The sequence below is a fragment of the Trichosurus vulpecula genome, chromosome 4 (genome assembly GCF_011100635.1).
Source record: "Trichosurus vulpecula isolate mTriVul1 chromosome 4, mTriVul1.pri, whole genome shotgun sequence".
Lineage (NCBI taxonomy): Eukaryota > Metazoa > Chordata > Mammalia > Diprotodontia > Phalangeridae > Trichosurus > Trichosurus vulpecula.
Window position 1 is genome coordinate 165,699,370 of NC_050576.1, and position 14,944 is coordinate 165,714,313.

Sequence of the window (14,944 nt, forward strand, 5' to 3'; positions counted from 1 at the left end):
CACATCATTTTTGATTGAATTTGTTCTGAATAATCTGATATTACTTGTGTTTCATTTTCTAGAATTATAGAAACTCAGAGTTGGAAGGAGTCCTAGAGGTCATCTAACCTCATCTTAGTAAGCAGAGAATTCCCCTCTCAGTACTCTAGCTAAGCAGTAATCTGGCTTCTGTTTAAAGACCTCCACTAGAATAAAGTAGTTCATTTAATTTTTGAGTAGCTCTAATTGTTAGCAGGTTTTTTCTTTTATCAAGTCAAAAATCATCCTTTCTACAACTTCCAACAGTTGCCCTTGGTTTGGATTTGGGGGACCAAGAGAAACAAATCAAAATCATTGTTCCACAAGACAGTCCTTCATACAGTTGGATTGCTGTCATATCTCCCTCTCTTGCTTCTGTTTTCCATGCTGAACACCTCTAGTTTCTTCTGCCAGTCCTGGCATGGTTTCAAGTCCTCTCACTATTTTTGTTGTATTTTGTTGGATGGACTCCAACTTACCAATCTCCTTCCGAAAATGTGACAGTAGAATTGAGCATAGTATTATACATATTAGCTGACCAAGGCAGAATATAGAAGTGTAATAACTTCTTTCATTCTGGACATTATGTTTCTACTAATACAACCTAAGATCACATTAACTTTTTCAGCTACCGTGACCCACTCTGCACTTATCGTGCAAATTGTTTTTTAGCCGTGTTTCCCCTGTAATATACTTGTATAGGTGATTTTTTGGAACCTAAGTGTAGTATTTTACATTTTTCTCTATTGAATTTTACTTAATTGGATTTGGTTCATTTTTCTAGCCAATAAAAGCCTTTTAGGATTCCAGTTTTGTTAGTTAACATGTTAGCTACCCATCCAAACTTTGTGTCATCTACAAATTTGATCTTCATGAAAGTTTTGGTTTGAAGTGTTGAACAGAGCAGGACCCAGGACAGCACCCTTTGATATTCCTTTCATATCTTCCTCTAAGCTGACATCATTCCATCATGAATCACCTCTCTTTAGGTTCTGGTCATTCAGCCAATTTTCAGTCAACCTAACTTCTCTCATTTAGGACATATTTCTCATTTTGTCTTCAAAGATATCATGTGATACTTTGGCAGATACCCCCTTCTTGTCCCGTTTTAAAGACAACTGACAGTTACTCCACAGTAATGTCTTCAAGTTCCCTCAGGTCCCTGTGATGGTAGTTACTGTCTAAGCCAGTGACCTGAACTCATCAAAAGCAACTGGGTGTTCTCTTGCCATGTCTTCACTTTCTTGCTTTCAGTGCCTTGTTAATCATTTTTATTCTGTATTTTTTTAGTCTGAGGATCATTTCCCTTAGGTTAGAGCCTCTTAACATTTGAGAAAAGAAGAGCAAAATAAGACTTGAGGAATATTGTCTCACTTTGCATTGTCCATTCCTTTTATCCTGTCTCTCCATTTCTGATCTTTCTTTGGCCCTAAGAATGACCAAAAAAGCCCTTTTTTGTTGTTTTGAGTTTGTGGAAACTCATAGCTTGTTTAGGGTTTTAGTGTTCTTGACGTTATATTCCCTTTTGGTTTGGCCTGAGAAATTAGCCCTTATTTATTATTATAAGTAGAAGAACATACAAAGAAATGCCCCATGACTGGTAATGTCTGTTTGATATCTAAATGTCAGTGTGCCCACAAACCCACTTGTAGATACCAGATGTCTAATGTATGTGTTGTTTTTTTTTTCTCCTAAGGTAACTTGCCGGGCCATTGGAATTGGAGCTTATCTAGTCCGATTGGGGCAAAGAACCATCCAGGTTGAAAACTCACATTTGATTCTGACAGGAGCTGCAGCCCTCAACAAAGTAAGTTCGTTAGGTTTCGGAGGGAGTTTTTTGTGAAGCTTTTTGGTATGGAGTATGCATTCTTAGTTCAGTAATGGGTGGGTGTGTTTTTGTAATTTAAACCCTTTCCCTTTTCTTTCTTATCTTTGTTGGTTCTTCTGTCTTTCTGGAGAAATGAAAAATTGAGTGCTTCATTGGAGTGGAAGAGGGACTTCTATCCCCCAATTCTCTGATCGATATGTGGTTTTATTAATGGAAATTGATATGTAGTCATGGGTGTTCTGAGCTTCTAGGACAGAGGGGGCTATATTTATTGCTCTGAGAATAGAGAAGATACCAGGATATTTTAAAACTTTTATGCTGCTGAGCCAAATTACTGATTTCTGCTTGTCCTACTCTTGTCCCTCCTGCCAAAAAAAAAAAGTTATTGTCTTCATTCTTTTCTTTCCCTGCTCCATCTCTTCCTTGAGCTTCCTTCTTTTCATTGCCTTTCTTCTCAGCTCCATTGATTCAGTTTTTTATTTAGATGAATCCAGATAAGTTTGATTTGCTCTTCACCTTTAGATCTTTTGTTCTTTCGAAGGAGTAGCAACATCAGTGTCTGTCTCCTGACATTTGGGACTGGGGACCTTTGTATGTTTAAGATAGAAATAGGAGGACTCCTTTAAAAAAAAAGACATCTGTCCTGTGTATAGTGTATGTTTACAAAAGTACAGACCTATAGGAAGGCTGTCATACTGGTTGAAGAGGTGCTGTGGAGAATGGTCCTCTTTTAGCCTTTTAGCCTCCAGGTACCCATGCAGTTTTTCACATTGAAAGGAAAAGCTAATGAACTTGGTTCTTGTAAGGAAATAGCCTGCAAAGCAACAGTGGTTTTGGCTTCCTCAGCCTAATTTTGTTAAGTGGACCACAGATACCACATTCGTTCCCACTTTGGGTGTGATAAACTTCTGCAGGCTTTCTCCCAGCACAAGGGTCTCATGCCAGGCACTTGCAGGGGACTGAGCCTTCTACTGGAGGCTGGTTGGTATTTGGGGATTCTCCACCATGATTTGAATTTCAAGTGAAAGAAATGGGGAAAGACCTTGTCCATTGATCCCTTTGGGGAAGAAGTGAGTGCACATTTAGTCCTGTTGTTTTTCACAACAGAATTTGTAAGGTGAGATTTAGGGGAAGCAGCCATGTACTATATGCTGGCCAGTTTACACAGGGCCTATGCTAAGAAAAGACAGACGCAACTCTCATAACAAACCTGACTGACCTTCCCTTTCGGGGAGTAGTCAGGGAAAAGAAATTGTACACTGCCACTACTGAATGAGATTACTGGAGGCGGAAAAACAGCTGAGAGCCTTAAATTTTTTTAAGTTGCTCTTTTGGTTACTTCCTTATGATGAGAAAATGATGAATGTCAAAGAGAATTGTAGGTACCCTTTTCCACTGAGACAGTGTTCAAAGTGAATCCCTGTATGTTTGCTTGCCTTTGCATACATGGGCAGAAAGCTAATTTCCAAAATGTATCCTTTTTACACTGGATTTTATTTTTCCCCTGGATAATGGCCTGTGTGTGGAGAATCTTATAGAAATCAGAGATATTTATTTGTCTGGAAATTTGCTAGTTGCATTTCATTCCTGCTGTGAAGCATTTTTGTACTATGTCTTAAAATCTATTGGCTGAACTGTTATCAATCAAGTTCATTATTTTTACCTCCTCTCCAGCCCATAGTGTTAAAGGAAAAGTCTAGTTGCAGGGGTTGCATTTGGGCTGCAGCTGGCCCTTCCCCAAAGATTGCTCACATCTCCTTCTGAAGAACATGAGCATTGCTTGCTGAAGACTGGAGGGGTCAGTTCTAGAGCTTCTCTCATCCTGTTCTGAAGGCTTTGCCCTCTGTGTCCAGTGTGTTTCGGCCAGATTCATGAAGACTCTCCTTACATACAATCCTTTTGCCAACTGGTGTGAGGAGAAAACTGTTTCACAACTATATTTTCACTCCTTTTTCCTCAGTGTCTTCTACTCTCTTTGTGCTTTCAGTCTGTGTCTGTCCTTTTCTGTGTGTGTGTGTGTGTGTGTGTGTGTGTGTGTGTGTGTGTGTGTGTGTTGTAGCGTATTCAGGGGTGCATGTGGCTTCTGCTGTGTGTTTACGTGTATGCCTGTCTCCTCTATGTGTGTATGCTCCTTTCCTCTCAGTTTCTTTCTATCCCCCCAGCTTTTGATGTCGAGGTGTCTCAGGTCCCTCAGTGTCTGTGTATCTTTCTTTGTGTGTTAGTGTTTCTCTGTGTCTCTGACTCACAATGGAGCCTCCTTTATTTTAAGTCTCATCACTTCTGTTCGTGACAGGGGTGTACATGTGTATGTAGAACAGGCTTTTAGACTATATGTGTTTGACCCCCACCTTTTCAAGTCTTCATCTTTTACATTATATATTGGGGTGAAGGCTTGGAAGATGGGGTACACAGAGGTTGTTTTTTAAAAAAAATCTTGTGCACCCGTGCGCATGCCGATCCCGTTGACCCCCTTGAAAATGGAAATGATGATAATGCGCGTCTCCTGACTGCATCAAAGTATCAGCACATCAAAAGCCAGGAGGCATGAAATGCAAATGATAAAGTGAAAGCAGATGGATTGTGCATGATCGCCTGATGCCCAATGAATTTTAAAAGGTGCTGGTTTGCAGGGGGGTAGGGGGTGGGGGGGACTGAAATAAACACGTTATCCCTGCAATTTTTTTTGTTCCTGACGCTCACTCCTGACAATATTTTTTCACACTTGAGTGAGCACCCACTCCATCTCTCTCTCTCTCTCTTTCTCTCTCTCTTTCTCTCTCCTCTCCCAATCTCCCTCCTCCTCCCCCCCACCGTACACGTCTCAGGTCATGTCGCTGCAGCTCCGGTGGAAATAATAAGATATAAACCACGAGGTTGTTATTTGCATAGAAATAGCATGGAGCCCCGGGCAGCATGGGAGAAGGACACAGAGATCATTTGTCTAAAATTTTAATGAAAACTTTTGCTGAGGCAGAGATTTTTTTTTAACTTTCTCTCCCCCCCCCCCACGCCCCCCCACCCCTCTTTTTCCCTGTCACTTGCTTAACATGGTGCGATTTGAAGTGAAAGAGTTGACACACTGCATATTATACTGGTGGAATGCAGTAACATGTAAATTTCAATTTGTTCCCTTTTTAATAGGAGTAGGGCTGGAGAGACTTGCATTCCCAATGTAATGTATCGCATACATGCTTCAAGCCTTTATAGCTGCACTCCATCTCAGTGCACACCTGATGTTCCCAGTCCTTAGCTGACCTGTTTTTAATTAGTTTGGATCTTTGTGCCTTTGCTTCTAAAGACATTTTACTTTGAAAAAGACTTCTTTTTGTAGCATAAAAGTAACTTGCATAAAAAATGTAAATGTGCAGTTTATTTCCTATTTTTACTGTGAGTAATTTTGTCTTTTTTTCCCGTAGTATTACTCTTTGCTGTTTCATCTTTTGTTCTAAGAGCTGAAAGTGCTTTCTTAGTGAATATTTTTATTCCCTTTGGTTTCTGGTCCCTGTATTTGCATACTTTTTTCCTTTTTGTCTATGCCTTTTTATTTTTTGCTGCTTAAAATTACTTGTGAAATCTGCAAAATGTTTCTAAGCAAGGCAGACAGATCTATATTCTATGAGTATTGAAGGTAACAGATTTAGTACTTGATCTAATGGCAAAGGACTCCTGAGTATCTAGATGGCTTGGTGTTTGACTAAAATCTTGATTGATGTATTGTTTGTTGTTCATTTGTTTTCAGTCATGTCCCACTCTTTGTGACCCCTTTTGGTAAAGATACTGGAGTGATTTGCTATTTCTTTCTCCAGCTCATTTGACAGATGAGGAAACTGAGGCAAACAGAATTAAGTGACTTGCTCAGGGTCACACAGCTGGTAAATGTCTGATGATGGCAGTTTTGAACTCAGGAAGATGAGCCTGGTGTTCTAGCCACTGCTCCACCTAGTGGCCCAATTGACTATTGGCAGGCATGTAAGATCATGTTTCCTACTTTCTAGTGTCTGCCATTTTATAGATAAAAAGATCGAGGCCCAGATGAAAAGTCACCTGATTACTGTAAGTGAAAATAGAGTTAGAAACAGGAGATTTGTCCCATGAATTTCTGCTATGCAAAAAACTTACTCATGCTAAGAAGTGGTCTGAATATCTTCCTTTGTTGTCTCAAATCATCCTAGGAATATTACAGGTAAGCTGACCTTTTTCTGACTGTCATCCAGGAAAGTGGATCAAAGATGTCCAGTCTCTAGAAATTGCAGGCTGTGGACAGCAGGCTACTTGGGTGGTAGGTATGGAATTAGGAGAGCTGAAAAATAATCCTGCTTTAATGAGTTAAGCTGCCCTTAGGAAGACCTTCACCTCTGTACTATAGATCTTGGCATGATAGAACTTTAAAAAGGAAAAAAAGCCTGGGTTTCCCTTTTTCTCTTAGTGAGTACACTCACAGGCCTGATCCCACCGCTGACTGTCCCAGAAACTCTAACCTCTTCCCTATTTTCTGACCTGAGCTAATTTACTTCCTTCGGTAGCCTGGTGAGGTATACCATATTGATGCCAGACTTAGTGCAGACACCTCATCAGCCTTAGCCTTACTGTCCCAGAACTCCCAAACCCAAGTGATCTACCATTGTCACCCTGCCAGCAACAGAGGCTACAGGCATGTGCTACTGTGCCTGTCTGTGCTAGACCTTTAAGGAGCCTAAATGGCTCACTAGAGGTATTGGTAAATACAACTACAGGGGCTTTCCAAGCCAAGGGGCTTTGATTTTTGCCCTCTGTTTTTACTCAGCATAAAATGGTTAGTATTACCAGGGTAGTAGCAGTGATCGACTAGGACTAGGCATGCTAGCATCTCTTAGGGAGAGCTTGTCTGCAGAGGAAGAAAGTGGAATTCACAGCTCATGACCTTGTTTGCCCTCTAGGTATTAACTTCCTATGGAGGTGAGGCATGTAGCAGTGGATTTGGAAACACGAAGTATGGCCTGTGGACACTGATGGGTCACAGGTTCTTTTCTTAGAGACCCAGAATGGCTCTTAGGTGGTCGTGATCTGTAGCTTCTTTGTGATAGGCACCTCAGAGTTCCCATTTGTCTTTCAGAAAGAATTTTATCTTCTCAGCCACTTTAGAAAATACCATTTTTTCTTTCTGTTGAATTAACTAGAACCAAAAGGATTAGATATTGAATGTGATCGGGCTGTGGGCCCAGCAGTATGTTCAGTACTTTAAATTTTGCATCTAGTAGTTCAAGCAAGCAAGCTACTTCCTTCTTTGAGCCTCAGTTTTATATTATGTACAGCTGTCTCTATCACTGTAATTTGAATTTGTTGCAGTTAACAGTATGTAGAGTGCTGGAGTTCCCATTGTCGGTGGAATGTTTGCTAAAGCTACATTGCACCATCACCGTACCTGCCTGTGACCAAAGCAGGGGTGTGTGTGTGTGTGTGTGTGTGTGTGTGTGTGTGTAAAAAGACATTGGTTGAAAACTGGCTTTAGGTAGTTGTTCTGTCTTTATTCATCTGGTATGTATTCATTCTAATAGAACAGAGTCCGGCTGCCCAGTCCTAATGCTTGCTTGCCTTTATAGGTGGTCTTCTCCAGACCAAGTAACAATTTAGAGTACGTAAGCAATTCCCAAAATTGAAGCTAGTGTTACCCAGCATTTTGGCTATCAAGCTTTGTGAAGGTTGGTTTTGACCCCTGAGGTCACCTCTGATTGGGATATAGTATTCTTTTTCAAGAATCAAGCAATAATCTTGTAGATTTCTATGAACACTGTTTCTTTGAAGGTTAAAAAAAAAAGCTGCAAAACTCCTGTACAGCCTCAGAAATAAATTTTAAATTGAGATTCTTATTTGTGCACTGCAGGAAGGTTTTCACTTCCCATATAGGTGCTATCTCAGGATAATCAACATACTTGACAAAGCCATTAACATGAGAGGTACCATGTTGTGTCATGATAGGGTAGTATATGTGTCAGTCATCTGCTTATAAAAAGGTCCCCAAGGACTTGTTGATACAATAGCCCATAATCACTCTAAGGATCAGTCCAGCAATTTGCATTTTTAAAAGTCCCTAACAACCTATTCTGACAATAGACAGTCCCAGCACTCCCATGCTTGCAGATGGGATCTCTCTTTTTTCTAAAAGGGCATTTTAGCTGCCTCTTTGAATGTTCCTTGCTCTGGCTGTAATAGTGAGGTCTTGGAAAGGATTACCTACTTAACTTCTGTCTCTGCAAATTAGATGTGGATGGATCCACTCTTTGGTTTTTTGGTTTGCTTTTTTTGTTCTTTTTGTTTGGTGGGACTTCTATCTAACATCTGTAGTGAGTGACCAAATTTCTCTTTACTTTGTGAAATATCCTAGGGAATCACAGGATTCCAAGAACATGGTTTTTTAAAAAGCCATGTTCTAAAAATACAGTTTGGAATTTTATGTACTAGCAGGTTCACCTGCCGGAGGCTTCTTTTCCTGGCCTTATCACAGACACTCTGGCTTGGATTCTTTAGGTAACATAGAACTGCCATTCAGAGCAGTGTCACGGCAGCTGACTTTGCTGTCTTAGTTGGAACACTCTAGGACTTTGTGAACATGGGTATGTTGTGTTGAACATTATTGAGGAGTGTCTAAAGCAGATGCTTATCTATAGATAATGAATAACATGAGAGCTGGAGTCCTTTAGAGTTTGTCATAGATGGAAGACATAGAAATTTACTTAATGTGTTTGGTACCTTAGACAGGAATTTTCAAGTTTTTTTGGTCATGTTTCAAGTTTTATGTTCTTTTTTAATTGTAGTACATTAGTCAAGTGGTATTTTTTAAATTTTACACATGCCAAATAATAACGGAGCACAATTTATACCAGTTTATAACCAATGATCCACGTTAAAGATGGTTTCAAAAATGATTATTATTGTGCATATTATTTATATCATACAGAGAGAGAATTTTGAACTCATGATAGATCCTAGTATGGAGGGGATGTTGGGTTCCTGCAGGTTTTGCCAACAGAGTAGAAGTTCTGGGAGGACCTACCAGTCTGGAAAGAGTTAGCACATAGGCTCAGTGATGAACTGTATATCTGTTGTCCAAGAATCAGGTATCTACTAAGCGACCTACTTTTTTATTTTGCCATATAGCCTACTAATACATGGTAGGGTTATGACCCAAACGGTTAGATGGAACATCTACCCCCTTGAAGTCATGGGTCCTCCAGGTATTACATGTGAAAGCAGTCACTTCATTGTGAGGTTCATAATAAAATTTCTCTTTCCTTTTATTTTATATCCTGTTTGGGTTGATAAAACATTTTCTATAGGTAGGGGGCCACATGTGGACTATTCACTTTCTGCCATAGTCTATTTATGATTTGTTGTCTTTATGAAAACTTAATATTAAAAAAAACTTTAAAAATTTCTCTCTACTTTGTGAAGTATCCCATGGAATCTCAGGATTCCACAGAACAGTTTGGTTTTTTTTTTTTTTCTAAAAGCTGCATTCTAAAAATATAGCTTGGAATTTCATGTACTAGCAGGTTCACTGGCCAGAGGCTCCTTATGTTGGTTTTCACCCCTCCACTTTGCTGTAACCTCTGTGGTATTCAGAGTCTCTGGCCATGAAGGAAACTTGCCCTTGTCTTTCTGAGGAAACTAGACTGCTTAGAAGTTTGACTCTTGGCTAGGTTTTCTTGTAAAAGTGGGCTTACGTATAAAACAGGTGCCCATGTTTTGGTGATAGTTATTTCAAGAAGCAGTCAAGGTATGGATGAGATATGCACCTTCCTGACAAGGTTTGCTACACAGTGGTTATTCCTTCAGCCTCCTACAAAGCATTAAGAAGAGGAGGTGGCCCTAGCTGGCAAGTTTGGCCCCCTGTAGTGTTTCTCTTCCTGCTGTCTTTCATAGAGCCTTTCTCCTGATTTCTTCACCCAGGTGCTTTTGGGGGTTGACTAGTATTCTCCCTCAGCCGAAGTAGCTTTAGCTTCACCTTCTTTCAGTCAGTCAACAAGCATTGTGGAGTGCCCATAGGATCCAGATCCGTCATGCACCATATGCTGAGTGGCCTTTTCCCTTGGCTTTTTCTTCACATGTTCATTGCTTTGGATTCCCAGTTCAATATCCACTTAGTGCTTTTTCCCCCAGCCTAAGGCCCAGGTTAATTAGCTTCCTACCCCCACCCCCTAGGAAAAAAATTCCCAGATTCCTCCAGCAGTGTCTGCTCTTGGATTTGCAGTCAGTAGCCATCTCCAATAACCATCAGGCTGTCAGCTTTGCAGCTCCCCTCCACCTCCCACCTCCCCCATCACTCACCAGAGGAAAAAGAGAGCCAGAGCAGGAGCTTGAAATATATCATGCAATAGTGTATCATGAATTTGTTGTGAATCACAGTGGTGAAGCAGGTTTATTTATTTCTGAGACTTTAAATCAATACAAAGTAGGTCTCTTAGTTCTGAAGCTGGGATGGAGTGTGAAAAAATGAGCCCATTGTACTCTTAAAACTTTGGGGAAAGGAGATGACAGCTATATAATTCCATTTACCAGGCACTAGGGGCTTTAATGTGAAGGTGACAGGGAGCTCTTTGTGCATTTAGAGCACCATATCTTCTAAATAAAAGATCTGTAGACTTGATAGTGGAGCATAGCTCTGAGTTTAATAATCTCCAAGCATTAGACCGAGCCAATATGTTCCCAAGTCAGAGAGGTCCCCCCCGAACACTCATAAATTAAAAGTGCAAGAACTGCACACGTTGGTAGATTAGAAATGCAAGGACTCCAATCTGTTTCGAGGAGGAAGACAAACCTGAGCAGAGACTGTGTGTTCAGGCTGCTGTGTGAATATGATAAAGACTGAAAAAGCTAGTCTGCTGAGAAACCCGACTCCTGGCTGTTCATCATTCTCGGGAGCATCTCCTGTGCAGGGCTCCAAATCTGGCCATGTCCCCTCTCGCTCAGATTGGCCATTATCACACGGTCTAATCAGCTAATGTACACAATCAGAAATGTTGAATTATGAAGGCAGAAGCTTTAAGAGCTGCTTAGACTGAACCACAGATGGCAGGGCCCAGCCAGGCTTCCTGTTCCTTGTCTGTTATGCCGTGTGTGGTACCATCAGAACTGAAGCCTTTTACAGTTGGGTGTGCACGAATGAAACAGTGATACCAAGGCTGTTGGGGTTTGGAAAGACACCCCCAACTTCAGTGAAACATTGAGTATGCCTGTTGAATATTCTGATTTTCTGTCTGCAAAGCATCTTTCTTCTAGCAAAGTAGGTATGTACTCTTATCTCAGCACAATAGCCCTTCACAGGTGTGACTTTCTATCGTGTGGAATCACTCATTTAAATCCAGCCCAAGTAAAATTCTAAAACAGCAGAATTATGGCCTTGACTCTTTGGGTCAGACCAGCACCATTGGGATTAGCATCAGATAACAGAAAATGGAGCAGGTGCCCCAGATAGCTCTGCCACAAGAGACTGCTCTAGTTTCCTCACTATATTATAGATACACATCTGGGCCTTCTAAGTACAACCCGGAGCAAATGAGGTCTGGAAATTAGAGCCAGCTTTTTTTCATGGAGTACAGAAAAATATTCATTCAACAGGTATTTTAATTGGATACCTATTGTGTGCAAAATTCTACTAAGTGCCGTGAGAGAGCAAAAGATGCTCCTGCCCTCAAAAAGCTTATAATCTGGTGCAAACAATAAAAATGGCACAGTGGTTGTGTCATTGTAGTGAAATAGAGAATTCTTGTTTCAGTGATAAAACAGTTCCAGGGCTTGCAGAAGTGAATGTCACTCTTCCTGCAGGAAGCTGACTGTTCATATAGTAACTATTCACATACCCATGCCCACCTTCCGTGGAGCAGGAGCAACCATTGTGCTGTCTGGTTATTGGGACTCTTTCCAAGTTGGATACCCAGATCAGTTGGGAGAACCTATATGACTCCAAGGCTGGGATCATTTTCCCCCTGAATTTCCTCATATGGCTGTAGTTTGTTGTGAGCTCTCTGATGTCTTCAGTTAAATGAACAGTTTAAATCCATCCCTATGATGAGTGATTTCTTCTGGCAGCCTTTATTCTTTCCAGAAGCCAAATCCTTTCTCATGCATTTGGCAAGAGGCAGCCATAAACTAATATGCTGCTTTTTCTTGTTCTTTACTTTAAAAATGAGTCCCTGCTCTTCACCCATTTCCCATTCATGCTCACTGTCCTCCTGTCACCTAAACCCCTTCTTCACTTGTTTCTCTAAATCTGGGCTCTCAGTGAACATAGATTGGGGGATAGGGTTGGGGATGGGAAGTTTCCAGGGGCTTCTGGTCAGTGACCTCGTTGCTTTTCTGTTAAATGCTTTCTCTCTCTCTCTACCAGTGGTGGTGCAGCCTCTCTGCCAAATTGCCCCTTCATTGTGTGTGATTGGATCAGAAAATTGCTGCTCACCGGGAAATTTCTGGCCCTAGTATGAATGGCCATGAGTCCAGCTGTGGCTCTCAAGTCATATGCTATCCCCACTTACCTCCAGCTGTATGTTATTGAGCTCTTCCCCTAACTCCCAAAGACCTCCACACCCTCACCCCATCAGGTGCTGGAGCATCGACTTTCAGTTGGGAGGTTTGTGACTTTGTGACTGTGTGTTAAGATGTTGCATCTAGCATAGATTTCCCTCACTGAACACACCTCAGGCTTTGGTGAGGTTGCTGGCAAAGTGCCCTGTTTTGGAGCTCCCCTAAATACTGAATTCCATCAGCCCTGCTCTTGTCTCCCCAGAGATTTAGTTCAGTTTCACCCTTGGACATATTCCTGGAGAAACATTTACACAGTATTATGTGCTGTACCACTTAAAATTGTTAATTGGAGATTGAATTACTTGTCAGCTTTTAAAAATGTAGTCCTCTCAGGTCAGGGAGGAGGATGTTAGCAGCGCTGAGTGGATGAGCTATTACATTTTTTTTTCTCTTCTTGTCATCCCTCCTATTCCTTTCTCTTGTCCTCCCTCCTCTCTTCTCCTAGCCATATTCTACTGCTTTTTTTTCCTCCTTGTTTACCTTTTTCTTCTTTTACCCCTTTCTCTTTCTATCTGCTATTCCTTTGTCTTAGATTTCCTTTTCCATTTCCCTCTTGTTTCAGTTCCAAAGGAATATGGGTGGGATGCCCTGATAGCAGTTGTCCAGAATGTTTATAAAAATGTTCCTCATGGAAATGAAAAAACCTTGACAAGGAGGGGACAGGACAGCATTATAATAAGTAGTTTGTGGGCCCTTTCTACCCCAAATTTACATCAGAGATATCAGGGTTGAAAGAAGAGTTTTCCTCCTCCATGCACATACATAGAAGCAAACATGGAATTTCAGGATTTCCTTTTTTGTTCCATGCATTATAATTGTATCACCCTGCTTACTAATACACACAGGCATCTACAGACTTGTTTATGAAGATGCTTGTGCACAACACTACGTTTTTCTCACCCACCAATCCTGTGCATGTTTTGCTTCTTTTTAAAGAGAAAGATGATTAAAAAATAAACTGGGCTAAGATGCATCTGTGCACCTTTGTAAATATATCCTTGGCACCATAGTACCTGTGCTGACAGATACACTGACAAGTAAATACTGCACTCACTCAGTGTCACAGAACCTCACAACACTCTGCCACTTCAGTCAGATGTCTGGATCGCTGGGGAAAGGAAGAACGTGTTTATCTTGATCTCCAAAAAGGGATTTAAAGGAGCGAGCAGGCGGTATATTAGGCTGTTTTCATTGCCTGTCAGCTGTGGTAAACCCGAGCTGTCTGCAGTGTCTCTAGATAAGTAGCAACAGCAGCAGCTGCCTTTGCATGTGTGTACGTCTGCAGTAGTTTGTAGGAGGCTTCTTACAGTTGTGGAGTCTTAGAATGTTCCTCAGGGTCTTTGAGGGAACCGCTTAACACTTACTTTGTGATTCTGCTCACAGCCAGTGTTCTCTCTGTGCCCTAATTCCACAGACCTGCTAACGACAATGGTGGAAATGCCCATCCCAATTTAAATCTTATATTGAGGATGGAAGAGGAAGGGCACCTCTTTCTTAAGATATGTCCCTAGGTTCACAGTGGAATCCATGGTGGCACTTGTCTCATGGTGACGAGTACCCAAATAAGGTACTAGTTTCCATTTGGCTAGTGAGTTCAGGTGGTGCTCCCTTTACTGTCAGTAGCCTATGAGTCTTAAAACAATGATGATAAACTCATATTTTATGGAAGGCTTAAAGTAATGCTTTCCAACAGTGTTGTGAAATAGGTTATACAAATATCACCCCCATTTTATAAATAAGAAAACTGAGGTGAAGAGGTCATGGTTTGCTCGTGTATGCAGATCTAGTAAATGTCAAAGCTGGGGTTTTCTGATTACAAGTCCAGTATTCTCTTCATGACTGTACACTGTGTACTTTCTATGTATTTAGCACTGCTCACAAACATGAACAGGTTGTCATTGATAATTCCACATGAAGCAGAACAAATTTTTTATTCTCATAGAAAATGAAGCATTCCAAGTTACTTAATAAACATTAGGACAGATGTGCAAATAGTTAAGTTAGAAATGAGTGAAATTTATCCTCTTAATGAGGTGGTGTTGAAAAGGGTTGTTTGTGCTGAGTCCCTTCTTTGTAAGTGGACTAGACTTGATCGGGGAGTTCTAGCTGTGCTTTGGACTTCCTTGCCTTCAAATGCTGACCAGAGCTCGCAGAATTAATCTGATGCAGTGATTGTGGAGTTAGGCAGAAGGGATTGTGTCACAGACCTGAACCTACCACCTTGGTTTGAGCCTTTGTCATGAGGTATTCTAAAATCACTAAAACCACTTGAGTCAGCAATGACCCCTATAAATCACGAGCTCCCTCATTCTGGCGGGCTACACTTAGATTACGCAGTAGTCTAAGATGGACTGCTCTCTTTGCCAGCTTCGTCTTGATCTTTCATTAATAGGGACAACTGCTGGCATCTGGAGGTGGCTCCATGTTTATGCTTTTAAGTTCTGGATCCTCAAGATAACATTTTAGAGGAGGCGCCCCTTCTACCTGCTATTATCTGTCTGGTGCAGAGAGAGCTCCTTGCTTTTTCTTCCTTCCGTTCCC

At 41.1% G+C, this 14,944-nt stretch overlaps 1 protein-coding gene across 4 annotated transcripts in view; it reads left to right on the top strand.

Moving 5' to 3' along the window:
- Positions 1–14,944, top strand: part of ACACA (acetyl-CoA carboxylase alpha) — a 251,831-nt gene that overhangs the window by 192,474 nt on the left and 44,413 nt on the right. For all 4 annotated transcript variants that reach the window (XM_036753329.1, XM_036753327.1, XM_036753328.1 and 1 more), the window contains one exon: positions 1,715–1,825. In XM_036753329.1, coding sequence (XP_036609224.1) covers positions 1,715–1,825 — 111 coding nt within the window. The remainder of the gene's footprint in view (positions 1–1,714; positions 1,826–14,944) is intronic.